At 37.9% G+C, this 27,144-nt stretch overlaps 1 protein-coding gene across 5 annotated transcripts in view; it reads right to left on the bottom strand.

The window, feature by feature from the left end:
* RNF111 (ring finger protein 111) overlaps positions 1-27,144 on the bottom strand; it is a 92,634-nt gene that overhangs the window by 17,288 nt on the left and 48,202 nt on the right. For all 5 annotated transcript variants that reach the window (XM_053594018.1, XM_053594022.1, XM_053594020.1 and 2 more), the window contains exons 4-8: positions 23,474-23,637; positions 20,598-20,792; positions 13,021-13,340; positions 4,640-4,904; positions 793-1,135 (exon numbers count right to left, since the gene is read on the bottom strand). In XM_053594018.1, coding sequence (XP_053449993.1) covers positions 793-1,135; positions 4,640-4,904; positions 13,021-13,340; positions 20,598-20,792; positions 23,474-23,637 — 1,287 coding nt within the window. The remainder of the gene's footprint in view (positions 1-792; positions 1,136-4,639; positions 4,905-13,020; positions 13,341-20,597; positions 20,793-23,473; positions 23,638-27,144) is intronic.

Here is a 27,144-nt window from a genome sequence, read left to right as displayed (position 1 = left end):
AGTTAAATCAAATCTTGGATTTCCTTAGATATTGTTCCTCAGGAACAATCAATTTTAACACTAATCTCCACTACGGGATACTACAGAAACAAACAAAACTTTGGTTTGCATAAAGAAATGATCCTAGGGCGGCGACTGTAGCTCAGTGGGTAGGGCACTAAGCCACATACATCGAGGCTGGTGGGTTCAAACCCAACCTGAGCCAGCTAAAACAACAATGACAACTGCAAAAAAAAAAAAAAAAAATAGCTGGGTGTTGTGGTGGGCGCCTGTAGTCTCAGCTACTTAGGAGGCTGAGGCAAAAGAATCACTTAAGCCCAAGTTTGAGGTTGCTGTGAGCTATGACGCCACAGCACTCTACTGAGGGCCACATAGTGAAACTCTGTCTCAAAAAAAAAAAAAAAAAAAAAAAAAACAAGATCCTAGGACATATGCTGAGAATGGTTTGATTTCACTGAATAATATAAACTTGTTTTGTCAACACCTACAATTCAGAAGAAGGTAGAGGAAGATTATGGTTAGTGAAGAATCAATTTTCTAGCAAATAGCATTTAGTACGGTAACATCATTTCCAAAGATGTCACAGTTTTATTTTTTGAAACAGGTCTCGCAGTGTTACACAGGCTAGACTTGAACTCCTGGGCACAGGCAATCCTCCTGTCTAAGCCTACCAAGTACCTGGCACTACAGGCATGCAGCACCTCCCCCAGATAGGTTTTTTATTTTTAAAAGACCAATGGAAACAGAAGAAAATGCAAATGTGATTTTTTTTTTTAACACGGTGTAACATACGTTGGATGCTGCATCATCCTCCTCCTTTGAACTTCCAACCTCTGCATCACTTCATGAGGATGCAGTCTCTGGGCTTGAGGTGCTGTGGCTGGAAGATGGTGCGAAATTGGCTGGTGTGTCGGAGGAAGATGCTGAGGGATTGGTGCAGCGGTACTGGCTAAGTGAGGTGGAGGGGCCACAGGGTGAGATGTTGCGTGAGAAGATATTTGAGAATGGAAAGCGTGTACAGGGTGAGGAATAACATAATCCACTTGAGGTGGTGGCTGAGTCTGAGGAGGGGGGTTTCCATGAGAGTGGGGGCAGGTAGAAGCTTGATGATGAAGTGGCCTTGTCAAAGAAGCATCTGCAAGAAAAACATTTCAAATATGTTACACAGGCACCCTGCAGTTAAGTACATATTACTATTACATACATATTCCTATGGTACTTTTAAACATGTTCGCACATATTTAATTTTTATGAAAAGTTTATCAGTGCTAAAAAAAAAAAAAAAGGGGGCGGCGCCTGTGGTTCAAGGAGTAGGGCGCCGGTCCCATATGCCGGAGGTGGCGGGTTCAAACCCAGCCCCAGCCAAAAAAAAAAAAAAAAAAAGAAAAGTTTATCAGTGCTTAAATATGTTCAAGCAATCTTTTTCCTTAAATAATCTTTACCCAGCAACTTTGCAAACTTCCCCTCTGCCTTTCAGGCTCCACTATTCTGCGTTAAATGAGGAAAGGTTCAGAGATGCCCCCCTGTGAACCGGTTTCTTTGTTGTTTGGGAGATTTGTTTGCTTTTTTAAAGCCCTTGTGATTGGAAACATACAGACGTACAGGATATTGTTGTAAAACTAAAATGTACTGGTTTCAAATACCTAAGAAGATGTAAGAATAATCTTAGATATCTTCTCACATCAATATATACAGTTTTACTCCATTCACAACTTCACAACATTCTATTATAGGAAATATACCAAATTTATTGAAGAACCCTCCATTAATAAAAATTGGAAATAACCCTCCGAACTGTGATAAAAAAAAATGCCTCCTGTATTCATTCATTCTCTTTCATATATATCCAGGTATATGTACACATACTTACAGATTGTTTTTGTAGCATAAATTCCTATAAGCCATTGTGAGTCTGAAAGAATATTTCAAATTCAGATACCTAAGGACAAAGTACCCTTCCCCAAAGGTTGCCATAGTAGTATTTCTATCAACAGTACACATAATGCCTGATTAACTCCACTGGGTCACTAAATTTTTTAAATAAATGTCAATCTGAGAAAAAAATATTTTATTTATTGACCATGTATTTTTTTCTCCTTAGAATCATTTATATTCTTAGCCTATTGTGTTATTCATCTTTTCATTATTGATTTACAAGTATTCTTTGTGATTATAGATGCTTTATCAAAACAGGATATAAATATTTTTCCAAATTGTCTATTTCTCTGTACCACATGTCATTTTTCCTATACTATATAAGATGAAGGGGGCATATTTGCCAGGAAACTTCCATGGAATTAAGTCCTTAATAAGATGTTTCTTCCTCACTCCAAATCTTCATGTTTCAGAGACTGCTGAAAAATCCCTCTCAGGAATACATCTTTCTCTTACCCTGAGAGATCTCCAACTACTTGGTGGGGAAAAAAGTTTGTCTCCTCAAATTCAGTCCAAATTTCATTTTACTGTAAGATATTTTTAATAGTTTTATTACAGGAGGGTTTTCTTCAATTTTTAATGCTTTTGAGTCATTTAGCAGTGGTGAAAGTTAGGTAACCATAATTTTGTGATTCAAAGGATAACTTGTTAGCATGTATTCAAAGGAAACTTTCCTCAGAACTAATATAAGTTATGAGACAAATTTCTAAACCAATTTTATAAAAGTTATGTTTTCAAATCAATGCTTTACTCTTTAAGAAGGCTCAAAGCTCAATTCCTCTTGGCCACACAAAAAAAGAATTCACTGTGTTTTATCATACTATTAACTAATCCTTCCTCAAATTCATAGCATTACAGCATTTTTTCCAGTTTCACTTCAAAGTTTTCCATTTCTGTGGTCATTATGCAAGACAATAATTCACAAATATTTTAAAATCTTAGTTTTGTTTCAGAAAGAATCAATTTAAGTTTAACTCTTCAGGTATCTAAATAGTTATCTAACAAAACAAGTTGCTAACCATTATAAAACAGTGATATATTCTGCATTCCCCTAGATCATTTTCCTTCCTTTTCTATTTATGTGTTCCTGCCAGCTAAAAAAGAATTCTTCTTGATATTTCTTCCTAAAAGTTCAACATATCACTTGCAGATGCAATGTAATGTATGGTTTGTTCTAAAATTTACTCACTAATCTCTTACAGGTTTTATATTAAGTGTATACTAGTCACTTAATAATTAATCATTCCTAGTCTTACTCATATAGCCCAGGCTTGAGTGCAGTAGCTGTTCACAGACATGATCATAGTGCACTGTAGCCTCCAACTCCTGGGCTTAAGCAATTCTTGTGTCAGCCTTCCAAGTAGCTGGAATTATAGGCTTGTGCCTGGCTTTGTTTACATATCTTACCAATAAACCTTATTAATAAAATAGCAAAACTTATAAATAATAGCATTTCTAGTACAACTGTTTTATCACTTCATCAAGACCATAAGTTGTTCAAAAGCAAGGACACATGTTCTTATTGTAGTAGTACTACTTGTATGCACATAAATGTACTTGGGTCTGGGCGGCACCTGTGGCTCAGTGAGTAGGGCACCGGCCCCATATACCAAGGGTGGCGGGTTTGAACCCAGCCCTGGCCAAACTGCAACACAAAAATAGCCTGGCGTTGTGGCGGGAGCTTGTAGTCACAGTTACTCGGGAGGCTGAGGCAAAAGAATCGCCTAAGCCCAGGAGCTGGAGGTTGCTGTGAGGTGATGCCACAGCACTCTACCGAGGGCAACAAAATGAGACTCTGTCTCTAAAAAAAAAACAAGTACTTGGGTCAAAGTAAAATTTATAGCCGTTAAGAACTATTCCTGTGGGAAAGGCTGGACAAAAAAGAAAAGAGAATTATTCCCATTTTTGAAGTATGAAGAAAGTGAGAACAGAGAGATTAAGTTACTAAGCTTATTACACAGAACTGGGAGGTCAACTCAGATCTCTGTATTCTAAAGTCAGTGTTCTACTACACCACACTGTATTTCCTAGTTCAATTTAGACAAATAAATTCACATGTAAATTAAAGCATTTGGAAATGGCACATGGTGGCACAAGCCTATACTCCAACTACTCAGGATGCTAAGGCAAGATGATCGCTTGAGCCCAGGAGTTTGAGACAAGCCAGGGCAACACAGCAAGACCTCATCTCTAAAAATAAATAAATAAATAAATAAAACTGGAAATGTATAAAAAAGAAGTATAGGAGTAGGGGAGAAAGTACATTGTGTGTGGATATATTATATACACATACCACATAGGAAAAGGACCCCAGAAAAGAGTTACCAAAATGTCTCTAACAGAAGAGAATACAATTTAAATTTCCTACCATCTTTCTCATTCACACACCCTCAATGAGTAGTATAAATTGGTGTACTTCCTTGGGAAAAACTTTAACAGTATTTATTTGAAAGTTTATACTCTATGACACAGCAATCTCACTGTTAGAAAACTATTCTATAAACTCAAAGAACTACAAACAATTTAAATGTCCATCAATAGAGGACTGATTTAACATACAATGGGAAAAATACACCCTACTTTAAACCCAAATAAATACTAAAAATTTATGAATTAGGATTAATGAAAGGTTGCTTCATGGAGGAATGTACAATGCTTCATTTATATTGCTTCTAGTTTTTTTCCTTGTTAACATTATACTTACAAGGAGGTGGCATATAATGTCGACATGATGACAGAGAGGGCTGTGGAGGGGGTTGAGGCTGGGGCTGGGGCTGCGCAACCATGCTTGATCCATAACTATCTATTGACAATGGCTGACTTGGGGCAGCAGCAGCAGCCTGGTGGCCAAAAATTGCAGCTCGGGAGGAAGAAACAGGGCAGCAGGGGTCAAATGCAGATGCTCCGTGAAAACTACCACTTCCATGACTTCTGATACCGCTGTTGCTCAGGTCTACTGGCAAGGACTGCTGTGTTAAAAACGAAAATATTATATTTTATCTTTCTGAAGTTTGGTCACAACATTTCATATTATATTATAAAAGTATTCCTAATGGGCTCTGCGCCTATAGCTCAGCAGCTAGGGCTCCAGCCACATACACCAGAGTTGACGGGTTTGAATCCAGCCCGGGCCTGCCAAACAATGACAACTACAACCAAAAAATAGCCAGGCATTGTGGTGGGCACCTGTAGTCCCAGCTACCTGGGAGGCTGAGGCAAGAGAATCACTTAAGCCCAAGAGTTTGAGGTTGCTGTGAGCTGAGACGTCACAGCACAGAGATCCAGGGCAACACAGTGAGACTCTGTCTCAAAAAAAAAAAAGAAAAATATAATCATTGAATTAATTTGAAAACAGTAGTATTTTTAATATGAAGACCTACTGAGTACCAAAGAAATTCTTGGATATTTATATATACCAAATACAGGAGAGGTGGGGACGGAAAGGGGTTCACAGTGTATGACATACCTCTTGGGGACGGGACACATTTATTAGAAGGATTTTACCTAACAAATGCAATCATTGTAACCTAATTCTTTGTACACTCAATGAATCCCAAACAATTAAAAAAAACAACAACAAATACAGGGTGTCCATAAAGTGCATATGCAATTTACAACGTAAAACTATTTTAAACTGCACACCCTGTATATTTTGCATTGTAAAAATTGTAGTATTTTATACTTCAAACCTAAAATTAATTTTATTTATTTTTTTTTTTTGTAGAGACAGAGTCTCACTGTACCACCCTCGGGTAGAGTGCATGACGTCACAAGGCTCACAGCAACCTCTAACTCTTGGGCTTACGAGATTCTCTTGCCTCAGCCTCCTGAGCAGCTGGGACTACAGGCGCCCGCCACAACGCCCAGCTATTTTTTTGTTGCAGTTTGACCAGGGCTGGGTATGAACCCACCACCCTTGGCATATGGGGCTGGCGCCCTACTCACTGAGCCACAGGCACCGCCCCTAAAATTAATTTTTAAAAATCAAATGTAAGGTCATATCACAACACGAACTTTTTTTTTTTTTTTTGAGACATGATCTTGCTGTCTCTTGGGCTAGAATTCAGTGGTACCATCATAGACTACAGCAACCTCAAACTCTTGGGCTCAAGCGATCCTATTGCCTCAGCCTCCCAAGTAGCTGGGATTACAGGTGTGCACCACTATACCTGGCTAATTTTTCTATTTTTAGCTGAGTCAGGGTCTCACTCTTGCTCAGGCTTGCTCAAAAACTCCTGGCCTCAAGCAATCCTCCCACCTTGGCGTCCCAGAGTGCTATGATTATAGGAATGAGCCCCTGTACCTGGCTAGAAAGTTTAATATATTATTTTAAAGTCTATTTCTTATATAATACATACATCTCAGTATGTAGAGATAAAATGTTAGAGAAAGGAAATTTTAAAACCATACTTATATATTACTATCTTTACTCTAAATCCTGAATAAAATTTGGGACTCCTTTAGTCCTAAAAACATTAAGGTTCTAGATAACAACCTGTGTATCTCAGACTCTATATAGCAAGCAATCAAGTTAAATTCTAATCGTGTAAACAAATCTACATTATTCAAAATAACAAAGAAAATAGAATTATTCGGGCAGAATCATGAATTAGCTTTGCTTCTTAATTCTCTTCACATACCAAAATAAAAAAAGAAAGAAACATTAAACCACTGATTCCTTTTACAGGCATACCTTATTTTATAGCACTTTGCAGATACTGAGTTTTTTACAAAATTGAAGGTTTGTGGCAACCTCCTGTCAAGTCTATCAGTACCATTTTTCCAACAGCAAGTGCTCACTTCATGTCTCTGGCTCATTTTGATAATTCTCACAATATTTCAAATATTTTTCATTATATTATATCTGTTATGGCGCTCTCTGGTGATCTCTGAGGCTACTATCATAATTGTTTTGGGGGCACCCTGGACCCTGCCCATACAAAGTGGTAAACTTAAATGATAAATGTATTTTCTGACTGTCCCATACCAATGAGCTATTCTCCTGGCTCTCCTCCTCTCCTTTGGCATCCCTATTCCCTGAGACACAACAATATTCAAATTAGGCTAATTAACAGCCCTACAATGGCCCTCTAGAAGTTCAAATGAAATAGTCACATATCTCTCATTTTAAATCAAAAGCTAATTAAGCTTAGGGAGGAAGGCATATCAACAGCTGAGACAGACCAAACCAAAAGCTAGGACTCTTGTGCCAAACAATTAGCCAAACTGTTAAAATTGTGAATGCAAGGAAAAGTTCTTTTTTTTTTTTTTGAGACAGAGCCTCAAGCTGTCACCCTGGGTAGAGTACTGTGGCATCACAGCTCACAGCAACCTCCAACTCCTGGGCTTAAATGATTCTCTTGCCTCAGCCTCCCAAGTAGCTGGGACAACAGGCGCCCGCCACAATGCCTGACTAGTTTTTGGTTGTAGTTGTCATTGTTGTTTGGCATTAAACCCATTAGCTCTGGTGTAGGTGGCTGGCACCTTAACCGCTTGAGCTACAAGTGCCAAGCCAAAGGAAAAGTTCTTGAAGGAAATTAAAAGTGCTCCATGAATACATAAATGACAAGAAAATAAAACAACCTTATTGCTGATATGGAGAAAATTTTAGTGGTCTGGATGGATCAAACCAGCCACAACAATACCTTAAGCCAAACTCTAATAATCCAGAACAAGGTCCTAACTATCTTTAATTCTATGAAGGCTAAAAGAGATGAAGAAGCTACAGAAGAAAAGCTGAAAGAAAGATGAGATTGGTTCATGAGGTTTAAGGAAAGAAGCTGTCTCCTCAACAGAAAAATACAAGGTAAAGCAACAAGTGCTGATATAGAAGGTACAGCAAGTTATCTGGAAGATCTAGCTAAGATAATTTATGGAAGATGGCTATAATGAACAACAGATTTTCCTTGTGTATAAAACAGCCCACTATTGGAAGAAGATGCCATCTAGACCTTTTATAGCTAGAGAAGCCAATGCCCGACTTTGAACTTCAAAGGACAGGCCAACTCTCTTGTTAAAGACCAATGTAGCTGGTGACTTAACCTTGAAGCTCATTTATCATTCTCAAAATCCTAGGGCCCTTAAGAATTATGCTATACCTATTCTGCCTACGCGCTATAAAGAAAACAATAAAGCCTGGATGACAGCACATCTGTTGCTGAATATTTTAAGCCTACTGCTCAGAAAAAAAAGATTCCTTTCAAATTATTTCTGCTCATTGACAATGCACCTAGTCACTTAAGATATCTGATGGAGATGTAAAGAGATTCATGTTTTCACGCCTATTAACACAACATCCATTTTGCAGCCTATGAAACAATGAGCAATTTAACTTTCAAATCTTATTATTTAAGAATACATTTCATAAGGCTATAGCTGTTGTAGTGATTCCTCTGATGAATTTGGGCAAAGTAAATTGAAAATTTTCTGCAAATAAGTTACCATTCTACATGCCATTAAGAACATTTATGATTCATGGGAGGAGATCAAAATATCAACATTATCCAGAGTCTAGAAGAAGCTGATTGTAGGCTTCACAGATGATTTTGAGGAGATCAACACTTTAGTGAAGGAAGGAATACAGATTTAGTGGAAATAACAAAAGAATAAGAATTAAAAGTGAAGCCTGAAGATGTGACTGAAGTGCTGTCCTCTCATGATAAAACGTGAATACAAGATTCATTGCTTCTTATGGAGGAACAAAGAAGGTGGTTTCTTCAGATGGAAGCTACTTCTGGTGAAGATGCTGGGAAATAATGTTGAAATGACAACAAAGGATTCAGAATATTCCACCAATTTAGTTGATAAAAGAACAGCGGAGTTTGAAAAGATTGACTCTCATTTGAAAATGCTATTGTGGGGCGGTGCCTGTGGCTCAGCGGGTGGGGCGCCAGCCCCATATGCCGAGGGTGGCGGGTTCAAACCCAGCCCCGGCCAAACTGCAACAAAAAAATAGCCGGGTGTTGTGGCGGGCGCCTGTAGTCCCAGCTACTTGGGAGGCTGAGTCAAGAGAATCACCTAAGCCCAAGGAGTTGGAGGTTGCTGTGAGCTGTGTGACGCCACGGCACTCTACAGAGGGCGATAAGGTGAGACTCTGTCTCTAGGAAAAAAAAAAAAAAGAAAATGCTACTGTGGGTAAAATGCTATCAAACAGTGTCATAAGCTGCAGAGAAATCTTTCATAAAAGAAAGAGTCAATGTGGCAAACTTCTTTGTTGTCTTATTTTAATGAATATCCACAGCTTCCTAATCTTCAGCAACTACCATCCTGATTAGTCAGCAGCCATCAACAATGAGGCTGCAAAAATCCTCCACCAACAAAGACTAAAACTCACTGAAGGCTCAGATAGATCATTGGCATTTTAGCAATAAAGTATTTTTAAATTAAAGTACATACATTTTTTTAGATAATGCCACTATACAGTTAATGAACTACAGTATAAACATTAACTTTTATAGACAATGGGAAACAAAAATAATTCGTGTAACCTGCTTTATTGTGATATTCACTTCATTGCAGCAGTCTAGAATCAAGCCCACAGTATCTCCAAGGCATGCCAGTATTCAGATATTAGGAATACACATTTACCAAGCTGGGAAATAAACCAGAGTTTAGGTTCAATCTCTACTCATCAGCAATTTACTTCCCTAAAAGCATTTGAGTAAAACACCTTTCCTTTCTCCTCTAGAGCAGATTACAGATCAAGAATTGCTTCTTGGTGCTTAGCGTCAGTATAACTACTTTTCAAAATGTGATTAATAAAAATAAAGATTTGATGCAAGAACTACTCAATAGTGGAAGCTGAGGGACTAGAGATGAAGAAAGCTAGGACAATCCACTGTCAGAGACCCAGGATACCCAGCAGTCCTGAGAAGACTCAGTGGGCTCTAGGTTCAGGGGATAACAAAAGGAATTAGGATGTTGAAAGGGAAGGGGGGTGACGATACAGCAGAAGCTATGAAGGAGAAAAAAGAGCTCTTTTCTTCTTCTATACCAGTGGTTCTCAACCTGTGGGTCGCAACCCACAGGAACTGTATTAAAAGCCTGAAGCATTAGGAAGGTTGAGAACCACTGTTCTATACTACATGTCTATAATTAGTTAAGTAAATGGCTTTGTTCCATTGAGTTGGCAAATAGAATATATGTTTTCAATTCTGGTAAATAACAATAAAGAGTAATATTGTGAAGGCCAGGTACAATGGCTCATGCCTGTAATCTGAGCACTCTGGGAGGCTGAGGCAGGTGGATTGCCTGAGCTTAGGAGCTCAAGACCAGCCTAAGCAAGAGCGAGACCCCTACTCTCGCTCTTAGTAGAGACCCCTAGACTCTCTACTAAAAACAGAAAACCCAGCCAGGCATTGTGACCGGGTGCCTGTAGCCCTACCTACTCAGGAAGCTGAGGCATGAAGATTGCTCCAACCCAGGAGTTTGAGGTTACTATGAGCTATGAAGCCGCACCATTCTACCCAGGGCGAAAGAGTGAGACTGTGTCTCAAACAAACAAACAAAATATTGTGAGACTACAGATTTATGCTTAGGGTTTAAATCCTTTCCATACTTTCTTACTATTTAGACTATAACTGGGCAAATGGACTAGAATATCTTATGAAGGTGACCAAATTTAATCTTAGCGTCATCTCTGGTCAGTGATTAAGAACATGCTCAGAGAGTAAAGTATATCCTGATAGGAACCAAGGGTAAAGTTAAAGAATAAAAAGAAAAGGGAAAAAATCAACAAGAACCCTCTTCTTCCCAATTCCAACAGTTCATTCAACCTTATTCTAAAAAGAAAAATCAATGTACAAGATAGATACAGAGATGGGAAATGACATTATTTCACATAGATTATAAATGATAAGTCATGCTAATTACACAATCAAAAGAGAAAGCTGCCTGGTGCTGTGCAGAGGCTGAGGAGGGAAGACTGCTTGAATACAGGCTATCAGGCCAGCCTGGTGAACATAGAAAGATACTCTCCATAAAAAAACAAAAAAAGGATCTTGGTCTGTTGTCTGGGCTAGAGTACAGTTGCATGATCATAGCTCACTGCAACCTCAAACTCCCAAGCTCAAGTGATGTTCCCCAGCACCTGAGATGATAGCCATATGCCTGACTAATTTTTAATTTTTTTTTATTATATAAAGATGATGTCTCACTATGTTGCCCAGGCTGATCCTGAAACTCTTGACCTCAAGTGATCCTCCCACCCCAGCCTCCCAAAGTGCTAAGATTATAGTCATGAACCACTGTACCTAGCCTGGAAAGATCTTCATGCTCCCTCATTCCCAAGATACAGAAAAAGTTCAAACAATCAGTTAATATCTACAACTGTTCCTACAACAAAAATAATACCTAAAATCTTTCTAATCAGATTTTCTATTAAACTCTTAAATTTCCTGTTATAAAAGCAACTACCTTTATTGTGTAAGAGAAAAATTCCCTCCTTAATTATTTTTGTCAGATGGAGAAGAGATAACCATTGATTTTTTTTTTTTTTTTTTGAGACGGAGTCTCACTCTGTCACCCTGGAGGATAGAGTGCTGTGGTATCATATCTCATAGCAACCTCATAAACTCTTGGGATTGCACAATCCACTTGCCTCTGCTTTCCAAGTAGCTGGGCCTACAGGTACTCACCACAACACCTGCCTAGTTTTTCTATTTTTTAGTAGAGACAGTGTCCCACTCTTGCTCAGGCTGGTCTCAAACTCCTGAGCTCAAGGAATCCTCTTACCTTGACCTTCCAGAGTGCTAGCATTACAGGCATAAGCCACCGGGTCTGGCCTAACCACTGAAATTTAAAAATATGAAGCATGCACTTTAGGAATGGTCAGGTTATAGAGAAAAGCGGTTGCTCTGAATTTTCTCTATGACTTTTTTGCATTTTTTCCCATCATATTACATGTCAAAGTTCGAGTTTTTCCCTGAAGCAAGGAAAATTGGCCTTAAAGTATGCAACAATTAGATCTATATCAGAATTATACATAACAAAGGTACATAAAGATGCTCGGCACCTATAGCTCAGCAGTTAGGGCACCAGTCACATACATTGGAGCTGGTGGGTTTGAACCCAGCCTAGGTCTGCCGAACAACAATGACAACTACAACCAAAAACTAGCTGGGCGTTGTGGCAGGCTCCCAATTACTTGGGAGGCTGAGGCAAGAGAATCGCTTAAGCCCAAGAGTTGGAGGTTGCTGCGAGCTGTGACGCCACAGCACTCTACTCAGGACAACAGCTTGAGATCTGTCTCAAAGAGAAAAAAAAGTTACATAAAGAGATGACATAACAAAAGTTAAAATAGCATTGGGTACTTCAAACATTCACTAACAATATCAAACATTCACTAATAATATCAACTAATTTACTTAAAATTTTTTGCTGATATTTCGATTCTCCATAAACTACAAACCTCATCTGTTCCTGAGAAACCATGCTACAGGTTTACATCTGAGAAGGCTATTTATTTCCAGATGAGTGGAGGATACAATGGGCTCGAGAGTAGCAGGTAGAAGGGAAGAAACTGGGAGAATTTTCCAATTCCTCATGAATTAGGCTGACACTATACTTTCAATACTTTGAGCTAAAATCTCAAAGATCAGATTCAACTCCATGTAACTAAAAACATCAAAAAAAATCTCAGAATAAAAAAGTGATTTTTAGATTAAATATCACTTCTGATTTTCCCCATGGTTCTCTCAATTAGTTGCAGTAACTTACTTAGATCATCTGAAAATCATAATATTTTATTTTAAAAACCCACAGACCATTATATTAGGCCATTTTTCATGTAAAAATGTGACTCATCTAGTACTAAAATTTATCATTAGGGTTTTTTTCCCTCCCCCTGAAGGAACCACAATAACAAAAGGAAGGTTGGTTGGCTTTAGCTCAAGTGGTTACTTCCTCACACTGGACTTTCTAGACATCTACAAAAGAAAGAAAGAAAGAAGGGGAAAAAAGGCAGAAGGGGAAGATGAGGTAGAAAAGGAAGGGAAAACAGAGAGGAAGACAGATGAAAAAGGAGAAGGTAAAGGGTAACAGGGAAGGAGGTAGGAAAGAAAGACGGATCCATCAAATTCTACATACCTGGTCATGGTAGCTGGTACCAGAACTACTATTTGCTCCACAAGGTGCCTGTACTTGTGGAGGTCTTTCCACAGGGCAAGTAGGATCACTGAAGGAAGGAGAAACTGGGACAGCTGGGTGGGGAGTATGGTGGTGGTGGTGGTGGTGTTGAAAATGGTGACCATGCTGCTGAAAGCAATTTGTATGAGGATGTCCTAATGCATGGTGGTTCTGTGATGACCCTCCACATGGTGAGTGCTGGGGACAGCAGGAAGGTAACCTTGGCATTGCAGGAGGGCCAGTTTCCGTTACAGCACTAGATGTAGTTCTCCTTGAGTCATCTTGAAACAGAAAAAAAACGCACAGAATAATCAAATCATCAAATATCATTGTGTAAAAAATAGGCACTGTATTATAAGTACAGACAGAATAAAGAAATGTTTAGTAAATTCAAATCTCTGTAAATAAGGATGGGATAGTGCCACATTCTTAACATACACCTTATACAATTTTAGTCATTAGTCTTCACTGGGATTTTCCTAAAACTCTAAAATCTTTAAGAGGGTCATTTACCATGATGATATGGTGATAACACACAAGTCCTGCCACCATATGCTACAAAGCAAAAGATCTTCTACTGAGTTCCATGAACTCCAATACCACAAATCATTCCTACATAATGCAGACTGCTATGTACTTCTTAAAATCTCATCTTCTTAAGACATAACCACCTAACTCAGAGCATATGTGGTTAGTCTCACTGATCACTACCATCTTTCCCCCTTCCTCTACCCTCTAAACTCAGAACCAATGAAATAAGACCAATGATGAGATTCTAATATTTAGAAAATATAATCTGTTTTATAATAATCTAGTGGCTTAGTGACATAGTGAGGGAAAAATGATGAAGCCACATGGACCTGGGTTCTAATCCTGAGCCTATCACTTAGCAATGTGACTTTGTAAAAGTTATTTATAACCTCTCTCTCATGTGCTTAAAATTGCCTTGCATGGTTGTTGTCAGAAAAGATGGTAATGTGAGTCCTGATTATGCCCTCTACCGCACGCCCAGAGTTATTTTGAAGATATGTTCTTCCATGCCAGAAGAACTGCTAAAGTGTCTGTCCCAGTGTTTCAAACTTATCTAAAACCAGAAACCTTAACTCAAACTAAATACTACATAGAAACTAATAAAAGAGATTAAAAAGTGAGACTTCAGGTTAAAGTTGAAGGGTGAAGAGCCCAAGCCAGAGCCATGCCGTCCACCCCCTGCCCCCTTCCAGTGTCTTGAGGCATAACCTCAAAGTCCTCAGGATCTAGGAACATTACTGTTCTAGCCTTGTTTTTAGAGTAACAAATATTAGGGATACCCGGTCCTATTACAGCTCATAGTACCTAGCTAATCTCTTCTGGGCCAATTTATCAATTAGGAACCTTCTCATTACCTCAAAATAATATAAAAGCCCAACTCAAATAGCCTGAACCATGAAGGAAATTTATGGGCTCACATAAATGAATCCGGGGGTGCTTCAGGGTCTAGTTAATAGCATTCCAGGAAATTCCCCCAGTAGTTTTCCTGGCTCTGCCCGCCCATGTATGTCATATCCTGCCATTGTTGATTCTCTTTTGTGTAGGCCTAGCCTCAAAACTCTTGTTACACAGTATCTCTATTCCAAATTCCTACATCTTTGTTCTTTCCAAGATCCTAGTCTGGACTACTTGGGCTTACCTCCTGATAAGCCAGGAGGTTCTTAACCAGGGAACCAGAATTCATCAGTCCATAAACTTACATAGAAAAAAAATTAATGAATTTTCACTAACCTCTAATTACCTTCTAGAATTAGTGCTACTTTGTTAGCACTGGATGACAGATTAAACATCCCAAGTAATGTGTAATAAAAACAAAGCCAACAAACTGTTCACTTTTTAAACATAAATGACAGCAAATTCAAAGTCTGTTCTATAATTGTGTCACATTCATTCAGTGACAATTAGCATATCAGAAACTGACACAATCAAATCTCTTAGCTACGTGAAGTCCTTAAGTAACTATTTCCTATACATATTTGTAGCAATTACTCATTATTGCAGTTTTACTTCCTGCAACATTTCAGTGTTTTATCTCAGTCACCATATCAAAGTGTTTGTTTTTGTGATAGGTCTCACTCTGTCACTCAGGCTGGAGTGCAGTAGTGTGTGGTCATAGTTTACTGCAGCCTTAAACCATCCTGGGCTCAAGCAATCCTCCTCCCCTAACCTGTCAACTATCTGGGACTACAGGTGTGTGCCACCAAATCTAGCTATTTTTTCCTTTTCAAATCACCAAATCCACTAACTGGGAAGGACTAAATGACCTTCCTGGTTCCTGCCAACTCACTCTGACACTTTAATTCGACAAATCAGTATATCTGAATTTTCTCAAAGAAAAAATTTACGACCAGAGCAAGAGATTATGGACTACTAGGGCCATGAATAAAGTGACAGATATGACATTTATCTATTCAGAAATAATTTGTCCTCTTTGTTTTCGAAGTTTTTTTATAGTACTGCAGGTGTGAGTCCACACCTACTTACACCTGGTTGTCTTTAAATCTTGTGAACACAAAATCAAAGTGAAAGAAGAGGAAGCATGATGACAACAGTGTATCTAAGGCTGAACACATATTTAAGGGGCCAACTCTACTTCCTAGGGACCACATTTGGCTTCCAATTGAACAGTCTACTTTCTTGTAATCCAGAATCTCCTTCTTTCTCAAATATGCTTGTAACCCAAAGTAAAGACAACTGATACTCCTCTGAGAGTTACTGACCAACTGAAAGTGTCATAAATTAGAGGTGAAATACAAAAATGCCTGATTAAATAAATAAAACATTTTCTTTCTATTGAAATTAACCCACCAGGCAACTAAAACTGAGATAACCACAAACCTATAACAAGGAAACTAACTCTACAGCCCAGTGACATTAAATTGATTAAAGTTCCTTCATTGTAATTCTAGGAGGATTAATGCAGGCACTTATTCATTTATTAACAAGTCTTATCCATAATAAAAACATGGTAAAAGGCACCCGTAGAATGTGAAAAGTAATAAAATCTGCCTCATTGGTTCCTGCAAAAATCAGAAGTTAACACTGACCAATATTATAAGCTTAAGAAATGTTAGCTATTATTATCCCAAAATGTAAGCTCTATTAGGATGAAAATTAATACGTTTTGTTCCCATTGTCTAGAATAGTGCCTGATACATAATATACAACTGATATTTACTGAATAAACAAATATGTAGGACATCATGTATGCATAATGGAAGGAGCATATGGAAAGGCCATTCAGATGATGAACTGTTTAGGGTGTGCTGAGTTTGAGGTGATTCCACGATGGGCCAGTTGCCATTAAACTGTCCAAGGGGCAGTTAGATATGAAAATTTAAAATAAGGACAGTGGTCTAGAAACACAGATTAGAGAGTCATCAGTATTCTGGTGACAGGTGAAAACACCTGTGGTTATGAAATGGGTCAGTTAAAAAAGGGGTGTGAGAACAGAGCCCTGGGGAGAAAGTGAAAATGAGATTATATCAGATTTTTAAAGATCATGTTTGTTCATTTTGAAAGGAGAAAGACATTAGAGGAAAGAATTTAAAGCAAAGAAAATCCACTTAAGTGTACACAGACATAATACAAGTGTATATGTACATGTACTAAGGGAATGGAACCAGAGAAGATGCTAAAGACATAGGAAAGGTATTTGTTAAAGCAAGGTCAAAGACACAAGAAGCGATAGGAGACAGAACACAGATAAAGTAACTAGAAGAGACAGGTAGGAGACATGAGACCAAAAATCAGTTGAAAAAGACAGGTAAAGACACACAAAAGTTTTTATGGAGGTACTGGAAGTTGTGGGAGTTCATTTATTAATGTGTAAGAACATTTATTTACTTTTTATTTATTTCCCCCTGTGGGATGTATGCTTGAGGGGAAGAAGAATGTTCTGAAACACCACTGAGGGGAAGGAAGGGAACTGATGGAAATACATAACATTATAACGATTTACTACCAAAAGTCCAGGATATCAAAAATATATGGAGGCAACAATCTGAGTGGTTACGTGATCTTTACCAGCACTGTTTAGGACCTTGGATAAGAGTGAAGCTGACAGCTTGAGTGATTTGAGGTTAGAAATTTGCAAAAAGGTACAAGCTAAAGACTAGTTTTGGGAAAAATAATCTAACTGATGTTCCAGACAGTCCTGGAAGAAAAGGAAGACAGTAGAATCCAGTGCCCCTAATGTAGTCTGACTACTTCTATCTGCTGCTATCAGTTTTACATAGAGCAGTGGTTCTCAACCTTCCTAATGCCACAACCCTTTAATATAGTTCCTCATGTCGTGGTGAGCCCCAACCATAAAATTATTTTCATTGCTAAGTAGGCATTAGGAAGGTTGAGAACCACTGACATAGAGGAACAATTTGGCCTGGAGTAAGACTGCCCTGGGTTAGAAAAATACAACACAAATAGGTCTATCTCAAAGATGGTCAGTTTAAATAATAACAACAGAGGGCCATTCAGGACTACAGTGAACTTTCCACCTAAGAGATTAAATCTGAGTTGTGAGTAAATAAAGATTTTTAAATAAATACGTACATATATAAATACATAAATAAAAGCTTTAGGATTATTTTAAAATAAAGTTAGGAGTGTGTTACATAAAATCTAGACACCAATAGGCTACATAAAGCTACCAGGAGGACTGAATGAAGGGACTTCAAATCCTTACCTCAAAGATTAGTATTGACTTTAACCAACATACAGATTTCTTCATTTGTAAGATGGGAAAGAGCACTGCAAACCTCAAGAATTTTCCAAAGAATTAAATGATAGGCTCAGCACCCACAGCTCAACAGTTAGGGCGCCGGCCACATACACTGGGGCTAGAGGGTTCAAACCCAGCCCAGGCCTGCTATGGCAATGACAACTACAACCAAAAAATAGCCGGGCATTGTGGTGGGTACCTGCAGTGCCAGCTACTTGGGAGGCTGAGGCAAGAGAATCTCTTAAGCCCAAGAGTTTAAGGTTGTTGCAAGCTGTGATGCCACAGCACTCTACCGAGGGCAACATAGTGAGACTCTGTCTCAAAAAAAAAAAGAAGAAAGAATTAAATGATAATGCCAGGCATGGTGGCTCATATCGGTAATCCTAACACTGTGGGAGGCCAAGATGGACAGACCACCTGAGCTCAGTTCAAATCAGCCTGAGCAAGAGAAAGACCCTTTCTCCAAACAAACAAACAAACAAAAAACTAGCCAGGCATTGTGGTGAACACCTGTAGTCCCTGCTACACAGGAGGCTAGGGCAAGAGGATTGCTTGAGCCCAAGAGTTTGAGGTTGCTGTGAGCTAAGACACCACGGAACTATACTGAGGTGACAAAGTGAGACTCTGTCTCAAAAAAAAATTAAATGATAATATGTAAAATACATAAGAAATGCATGTAAAATGCTGAAGAAAGAGTATATATTCAATAAATGAAATAAAATAAAGGCAGAAATGAAATAGGCTTTTATCAATGAATATTAAAAGATAGCCTTAGAAAATCTCCTTGAGGGTATTTCTCAATCTGCCCTCAGTTTTCCAGAGGAGGAAGTCCTTCTTAAGCTAGGCACAAATAGGTTTCCAATTTGCTCAATGTAAATTATAAGGATATTAAAGAAACTAAATGACATACTATTAAAAACAAAAAGTGATAGAAAATATAAGGTAGTTTCATTATCAATAGTGATACAGCCAATCTATAAGCTACAGGGTCTATTTTGTCCCTGTCCCTAAACAGAAAGTTCCTATCTCTTAGGCCTGTGGCTCACACCTATAATCCTAGCACTTGGGAGGCTGAAGTAGGTAGATTACCTGAGTTCACAGGTTCGAGACCAGTCTGAGCATGTGTGAAACCCCGTCTCTAAAAAATAGGCAGGCGTTGGGGACAGGCACCTGTAGTCCCAGGTACCCAGGAGTCTTAGACAAGAGAACTGCTTAAGCCTAGGAGTTTGAGTTTGCTGTGAGCTATGATGCAACGCACTCTACAGAAGGCAAAAAGTGAGATGCTGTCTAAAAAAAAAAAAAAAGAAGGCCAGGCGTGGTGGTTCACGCCTGTAATCCTAGTACTCTGGGAGGCCAATGCGGGTAGACTACCTGACCAGCTTAGGCCAGAGCAAGACCTCGTCTCTCAAAATAGCTGGGCATTGTAGTGGGCACTTATAGTCCCAGCTACTCAGAAGGCTGAGGCAAGAGAATAGCTTAAGCCCAAGAGTTTGAGGTTGCTGTAAGCTGTGACACCCCAGCACTCTGAGGGCGACAAAGACTTGGTCTCAAAAAAAAAAAGGAAAGTTCACATTTCTGTAAAATTGTAAAATGTGAAAGACAGCTAGTTTAAGGTTCAGTTAAACAGCTGGTAAGAAACAGAACCAGAGCTATTACTGCTAACTGAAACATAAGAAATAACTTTTAAGAACTAAAATTATTAAACTCTTGAAAGAAGACATAGAAATAAATCTTCATGGCACTGGGTTTGGCAACAGATTCTTAGAACAATCAACCACATTAAAAACAAAAACTGGGGTGGCGCCTGTGGCTCAAGGAGTAGGGCGCCGGTCCCATATGCCAGAGGTGGAGGGTTCAAACCCAGCCCCGGCCAAAAAAAAAAAAAAGAAAGTGTATAATCATGGGCGGCGCCTGTGGCTCAGCGGGTAGGGCGCCGGTCCCATATGCCGGAGGTGGCGGGTTCAAACCCAGCCCCGGCCAAAAAAAAAAAAAAAACTGACATTGTCAAAATTCTAAAATTCTTGCCTCTAACTTTCAATTATTTGGGGTATTTACCTAGCAGTGAGATTGGCACATCAAATGTTAGAGCTACGTTTAACTTTTTGAAAAAATGGTCTAATTTTTCTGAGCAATGGCACCATTTTGCATTCCTACCAGCAATTTACAAGGGTTCCACTTTCTTTATGTTCTTGACAATACCGCTTTTTGTTTGTTTTTTAAGGACACCCTGTGGGTGTGAAATGGTTATTTCCCTGTGGTTTTTAGTTGCATTTCCCTAAAGACTAAAGATAATTGAGCATCTTTGCATGTGCTTCTTGGTCATCTGTATAACTTATCCAGAAAAAGGTCTATTCAAGTCCTTTATCCACTTTTAAATTGGGTTATCTCTTTGTTGTTAAGTTTTAAGGGCTTTGTGTGTATTCTGGATAATAAAACTCTTATCAGACAAATGATGTACAAATATTTTTCTTCCATTCTATAGGCTTTCACTATGTTGATAATCTCCTTTAAATATACAAAAGTTTTCAGTTTTGACAAAGTCCAATTTATCTACTTTCCTTCTGTTGCTCATACTTTTGATGTCAGCCATTTACTTAATTCTTTTAACTGAGCTATGATTCTTTGGTCACATATAGCAAAAAAACTCAGATCTAATTCTAATGAAGACTACTTTGCTGACACATGTTTCTGAAAGAATACACTCTTGCCAATGTAGCTAAAATCTTAAAACAATACTTTCCTAATGTAAGTAATAACAAAAGTCTCCCCCTCCCACTTTTTTACATACCTCCTATAGAAGTACCAGTTGTGCTATTGCTTGTAAGAGTAGCTGAAGTCTCTGATACTGTGGAAGGTTGGCTACTGGTGACAGCTGAAGCAGTATCAGAGGCCTGCTCAGAGGTAGATGGATTTGAACTGTTAATGGAAGCGCTAGTAGTTTGGGATTCCATTCTTGCAGAAGTGGTTGGTACTACAGTAGGTTCTACAAAATACAAAATGACTATTTAGCATTTCAAAACAAATTAAAGGGTTATAGTCTAATCCACTTCAATATGTTTATGATAATTAAACATGTAAACTTTAAAACTCTAAGTTCTCTAAGAAGTATAATATAAATTAGAAAGCATTCATAAAGTTATAAACTGTAACATGAAATTCACACGCTACTGAAATATGATTATTGCATTTTAAAACTCCAACACATATATGCATATTCCAGTAATTTAGGTGACTCAATAGTTTTTCAGGTAGCTACTACATAAGTTTTTTGATCTATTACAAAGAAGAAGAGAATAAAAGAAAAGTAAAGGTTCCTTTGCTCCGCCCATAAACATGGTTAACAGGCTGTCAGAACAGTGTTACAAACTGCATTTTCACCAGCATTGTATGGATTCTCGAGTCAGACTGCTTGGGTAGCCATTCTGATTTCGCCACCGACAGTATGACTATGGATAGATTACTTAACCACTCAATTTTTTTTTCTGTCAGTATTAATATTTATCATTCAGCTTTCTGACAAAAAAAATGTTGTGCCATAAAAGTAAAAGAAATTTTTGTGCCAGAAAGTAAAAGAAATTTCAGGCTTATCTCAACTTATAAATTAATTAATTATAACATCTGATTATAAAATAGTTGCTTAAAATTGAAAAGAATGGGAATAAATTTGTACAAAGTATAGTCATAATAATTAAATATAAAAAAGGGACTCTCTCAGTGTGGTGAGGAATGAGAAGATTGACTATTTTATAAAAAGCATTATGATTGGCTGATTCCTTGGGTACAAATAGTACCATTCTATACAGAACACTGTACTTCGGATGCTAATACAACCAAATATATATGCTAATCGCTTATACATTGTTTATCAGCAAATGTTTTAAGTAAGGATTTCTCAACCTTGGCAATATTGCTATTTTGGGCTAGATGATTCTTTTTGTTTTACGGAAAAGAGCTGTTCTATGCGATGTAGGATGCTTAGCGGCATCCCTGGTCTCCACCCATTAGATATCAGTAGCATCCTCTCCTAATTATGAGAACCAAAAATGTCTATAGAGATCTCCAAATGTTTCCTAGGGGACAAAACTGCTACTCGTCAAGAGCCACTAGTCTAACTGATATACTTAAGTTTTGGATTTATTTTTAATAAGATAGAAGATTTTCACTGAGAAAAACTAGTGAGAAAAAGAGAAATCTACTAATCACTGGAATACTTCTAACCTAATAAAGTGTAAATTCTGGTTCAACTTATTCTAATGGGAAAAGGGTACTCTCCCCACCTTCTACTTACTGGCTAGCAGGTGTCACATGTAAAACATACAAAAAAGTTTCCAAAATAGTCACCCTATATTTACTTAACTCTGTGTAATGATTAGTTAATCCTTATTTCATTAACCATTGTCTTACAGGTAACTTATGGTGCTTCAAAACAAAAACTGAGACACTGTTTAATGAAATGCAGGCAGTGGGAATAAATTACCTCTTCATCAACATCTTAAAATACTAGTACTATGAAAGTTACGAACACCCAAACTGCAAAGAGCCCATAGAAGAACAGATCACATAAGCCTCTAACTCTTACTACCTATCAACTCTTTCCACGTACCTGACATATCTTTTGCCCAATTTAAAGCCAATTTTCAAAGCTAACAATCTCATATATAGCTTACCATCTTCCTTTAGGACAGTGATTTTCAAATAGTATGCCGTGATTAATAACTAAAGATCATTAATTAAATTATTTCTGAAAGAAGTTCAAAGTAGAGTAAGTATATTCCTTCTTTTTACTCTTTTGTTTTGATTAACATAATTTAAGTGTGCCGTGGAAGTTTAACTCTAGGTTCAAGTATGCCGTGAGGTAAAAAAAAGGCTGAAAAACACTGCTTTGGGAAAATTATGATTGATTGTTTCTTTCTATGATGTTACCTAAGAATTACTCAAGATAAGTCTTAATATAAGGGAAAATTCACATATATATTCACTTGTATATTTATAAATTCTATCACTCTTCTTTCTTTTTTTTTTTTTTGTGGTTTTTGGCAGGGGCTGGGTTTGAACCTGCCACCTCCAGCATATGAGGCTGGCACCCTACCTCTTTGAGCCACAGGCGCCACCCCTCTATCACTTTTCTTAACCTCTGTTTTCCAACCCTAAGCTTGGTTCCTTGGCTCCCTGAGTACAGCTGTAAGCCGAAACAAAACATAAAAGCTGAGTAGTACAAAAAGGTACCAGTAATATTAAAGGATAACATAACCCTTAGAAGTAAAATGAGACATTTCAAATAACCAGTACCAGTCATTTAAAATTCAATTATACTGCTTTTCCTGTTATTTGTACTTCTATTGTTTATAGCAAAGTTAAAGTATGACAATAAGATGACAAATGAAACAAAAATAGATTAAGTTCAAGATAGCACAAACCACCACTTGTAATATTTTTCCTGAGACAGTGACTACCAAGAAATGAAAAATTAACCACAAGGAATCAGTGATGCCGTATACAAACGAAGATGTCATATAAATCAAAAAATAAGACAAGGAAATCTGACAATTTTCCTGTCGTTTAATAAAATACTACCAGTATCAGTAAGAGGAGTTTCTAGGATATTAAAATGTTTCATTTCATCCAATTCCCTAATAATTCTACAGTGATACTACTTCAATTTACCATCTTCATCGACAGTAAGGTCCACAACTTCTGCTGCATTCTGCCTCAGGGGCTGTATAACAGTAGAAATCCTGTTGCGGTTCCGTGGCTCCTGAAGCCGACTTGTATGAGAACTTGAACCTTGGCTCCAATGAGATCTGGAATGTCCAAGGGTTGAACGAGACCTTAAATGACATCAATAATAAATTAGTTACCCAAGAAATTCATAAGCCTTTCTTGTAAAATGCTCTTCATGCAAGACTTTTCCAACGAAATAATGGTATTAGAATTAAAAACAACTACATTAACCTGAAATAAATTTACTTGAAAAAAAAAAAAAATTTATGACTAGCACAATGGCTAGGTCAATAAACTCTGCTGAATGAATTTCTAAAATATAAGAAATGCTAACATTCCTAAAAATATAAGAAATGCTATGTTAGACCAATTACTGCATAAAATATAGGATTCTGTTTTAAGAATGCTGCTCTTTTCAGTGGTTATTTTGAATGTTCTCCTGGTTTATAATCAATTATTAATGTTATATTTTAATACTGAAATTATTCACCACAGGTAAAAGAATAAAAATAACATGTTACACATTTAGTAGCAGCCACATAATCTTTAACTCAGGCTGGGTTATTGCTTTGGGAGTCTTAAACCACGCTAAGCTTCCGGTACATGTACTGTCCTAAAGGGTAAGAGGCGGTGCCTATGGCTCAAAGGAGTAGAGCGCCGGCCCCATATGCCAGAGCTGGCAGAAACCCAGCCCCGGCCAAAAACTGCAAAAAAAAAAAAAGAAAAATACATAGGAACCACAGAGATTTTCTAGGGTCTGCAGAGGTAAGAATACTATGGCTAGCCTACTAGTTTGGCAGGCATAAGAAACATCATTTGTTTGAGCTGCTTTATGCTTTTGAAGCATGTGACTGCAAACCATAAACACCTAACACTTTTATCATCTTTTAAGTTTATATCTGGCATTATATTGTTCTAAATTTGCTTATAGATATGTTTTTGTTTTTTTTTTTTTAAAGGATTTACTAGGCCAGGTATGGTGGCTCACGCCTGCAATTCTAGCACTCTGGGAGGCTGAGGCGTGTGGATCACTTGAGCTTGGGAGTATGAGACCAGCCTGAGCAAGAGCAAGACCCCCATCCCATCTCTACCAAAAATAGAAAAACTAGCTTCGCATTGTAGCAGTCCACTTGGGAAGTAGTCTCAGCTACTTGGGAAGCTGAGGCAGGAGGATCACTTAAACCCAAAGAGATTGAAGTTGCTATGAGCTATGATGACACCATTGCACACAACCCCAGAGCGATAGAGACTCTGTCTCAAAAAATGAAATAAAATAAAATAAAATGATTCACTAATAATCCAGATAGGAATAGTGTCCTAAGGCACCAGAAGAAAAAATAAATCTGTTTTAGACAGATAGGGCCAATAAAAATAGGAAAGACTCTTAAGTTTCTTCCTCCTGGCCACACTGAATATAAAACTGGTTATAAGCACGTATGGAAAAGATCCATAATACGCAAAGTCATTAGGTGCGTGAGTTTGACCATTCAGAAAAGAATTCCAAAGTTCAAATTAAGCTGAAAATGGCCTTAACAATTATAGAGATTGAGAATTTAAATGGAGTTCAAGTTACTTTCTTAAGAAATAAGACTATAAAGGTTAATTGCTGAGACACTGTCAAAACAGAACAGTACATATTAGAAAAAGATGTATAGCATAAAAGTGGAGTACAGTGGCTCACACCTCTAATCCTAGCACTCTGAGGCCAAGACAGGAGGACTGCTTGAGGGCAGGAGTTCAAGACCAGATGGAGCAAGACTAAGACTCCTATGTCTCTCATAAATAGAAAAATTAGCTGGATGTAGTATATGCCTGTAGTCCCAGCTACAAGAGAAGCTGAGGCAGGAGGATCACTCGAGCCCAGAATTTTGAGGCTGCAGTAAACTAAGATGCCAGTATATTCTAGTCCAGGTGACAGAGTGAACCCCTTGTCTTAAAAAAAAAAAAAAAAGATAATAAACAAATGTCTCAGGATAAAATGGTTTTATCTGAGGACAGATACCACCATCTAAAATTCTTGAGAAATCAAAGCTATGGTGAGGCTGAGTAGTCTATCATCTCTGGGAAGCTGTTAATAGCTGCAAAACATTCCAGGTTCGTCTTGCAGTACTTTTGTGAATGCATCATTTTCTACTGGATGAAGCACTGGTGAAATGTGAGCAACAGTTTCAGAAGTCTTAGTAGCCACTGTGATTAGTGGTAACTGTCATATCCTGACACGAAAGACAATGAAACACAGAATTACTCTTTCTTAAATAGCAATGGCCAAGAGCCAGTTTAATAATATCAAAGTTAACATTCCAGGTAATAATAAGGAAAATAACTACAGGCCATGAGCACTGTGGGTCTTTTTCAAAATCATTGTCTATTACTCAAAAAAAACACATTTGTTTGACATTAATCAATCAAGCATCTCCATGACAAGAAAAGATCTCTAGTCCCACAAAGAAAAATATCTCAATTTCGGCAGCCTTGTAAATCATAAAAACAGAGTCAGTGTTGTGACAAGCAGTATTTAGTCACAAGAGAGTTGTGAAACATATCATGGAATACCAGTTTTCCTCAGAGATTAGGAAAATTATTCAATTAAAACAAACCAGGATCTAGTATAGAATGTTCATCTTCATGCCATTAGAGAGAGCATTCCAATGAAAATGCAGTGAGTAGAAAAGCCAAGTCTAGGTGCATTTGTAACATTCTTCAGAAATGTAAGTATGTATTTTTAAAATCACTAACACAGATTAAAATGTAATGAACAAATGAATTTCTTTCCTTTTTTTTTTTTGAGACAGAGTCTTTGCTTTCTTATTTTTTTGGAGACAGAGTCTGACTTTTTTTTTTGGAGACAGAATCTCACTTTGTCACCCTCAGCAGAGTGCCATGGTGTCACAGCTCACAGCAACCTCAAATTCTTGGGCTTAAGTGATTCCCTTGCCTCAGCCTCCCAAGTAGCTGGGACTACAGGTAGTCTGATGTAATGTGTTTTCTTCTCAGGGTCCACTGCCTGGCTATTTTTTTTTTTTTTTTAACAAATGAATTTCTAAACCCATTCCAACACAAAAATTAAGATTCATCTATGGATTTATGTGTTTAGTGTATCGAATAAACAGAGCAACTCTTTGCTGCCACTAGTACCAACATTTATAATCATCTAAAGCACAAGATAAATACATTAGGATTTCATAAGGGGGGATGTAGTCAAAGTGATTCTGCAATAGGGCAATCTCATTTCCAGTCATCTATCAAACAAACGAGGATTTTTCATTCTGGTATTATTAGTTCACGGCTTAGATGAAATTACTAAGTGAAGGATAAAAAGTCAAAAAAGGCCGGGCATGGTGGCTCACGCCTGTAATTGCAACAGTTTGGGAGGCTAAAGATGGAAGATGACTTGAGGCCAGGAGTTCAAGACTACCCCAAGCAACATAGCCAGACCCTGTCTCTATAAAAAATAAAAAAAGTAGATGGCCTTGGTGGTATGTCCCTGTAGTCCCAGCTATTCTAGAGATTAAAGGAGGAGGATTACTTGAGCCCAGGAGTTTGAAGTTGTAGTGAGCTATGATGAGGACACTGTTCTCTATCCTGGGCAATACAACAAGACATTGTCTCAAAAG

Source organism: Nycticebus coucang, chromosome 6 (genome assembly GCF_027406575.1).
Source record: "Nycticebus coucang isolate mNycCou1 chromosome 6, mNycCou1.pri, whole genome shotgun sequence".
Classification (NCBI taxonomy): domain Eukaryota; kingdom Metazoa; phylum Chordata; class Mammalia; order Primates; family Lorisidae; genus Nycticebus; species Nycticebus coucang.
The sequence above is the reverse complement of the archived record's forward strand: the minus strand, read 5'-3'. Positions and strand labels throughout refer to the sequence as shown.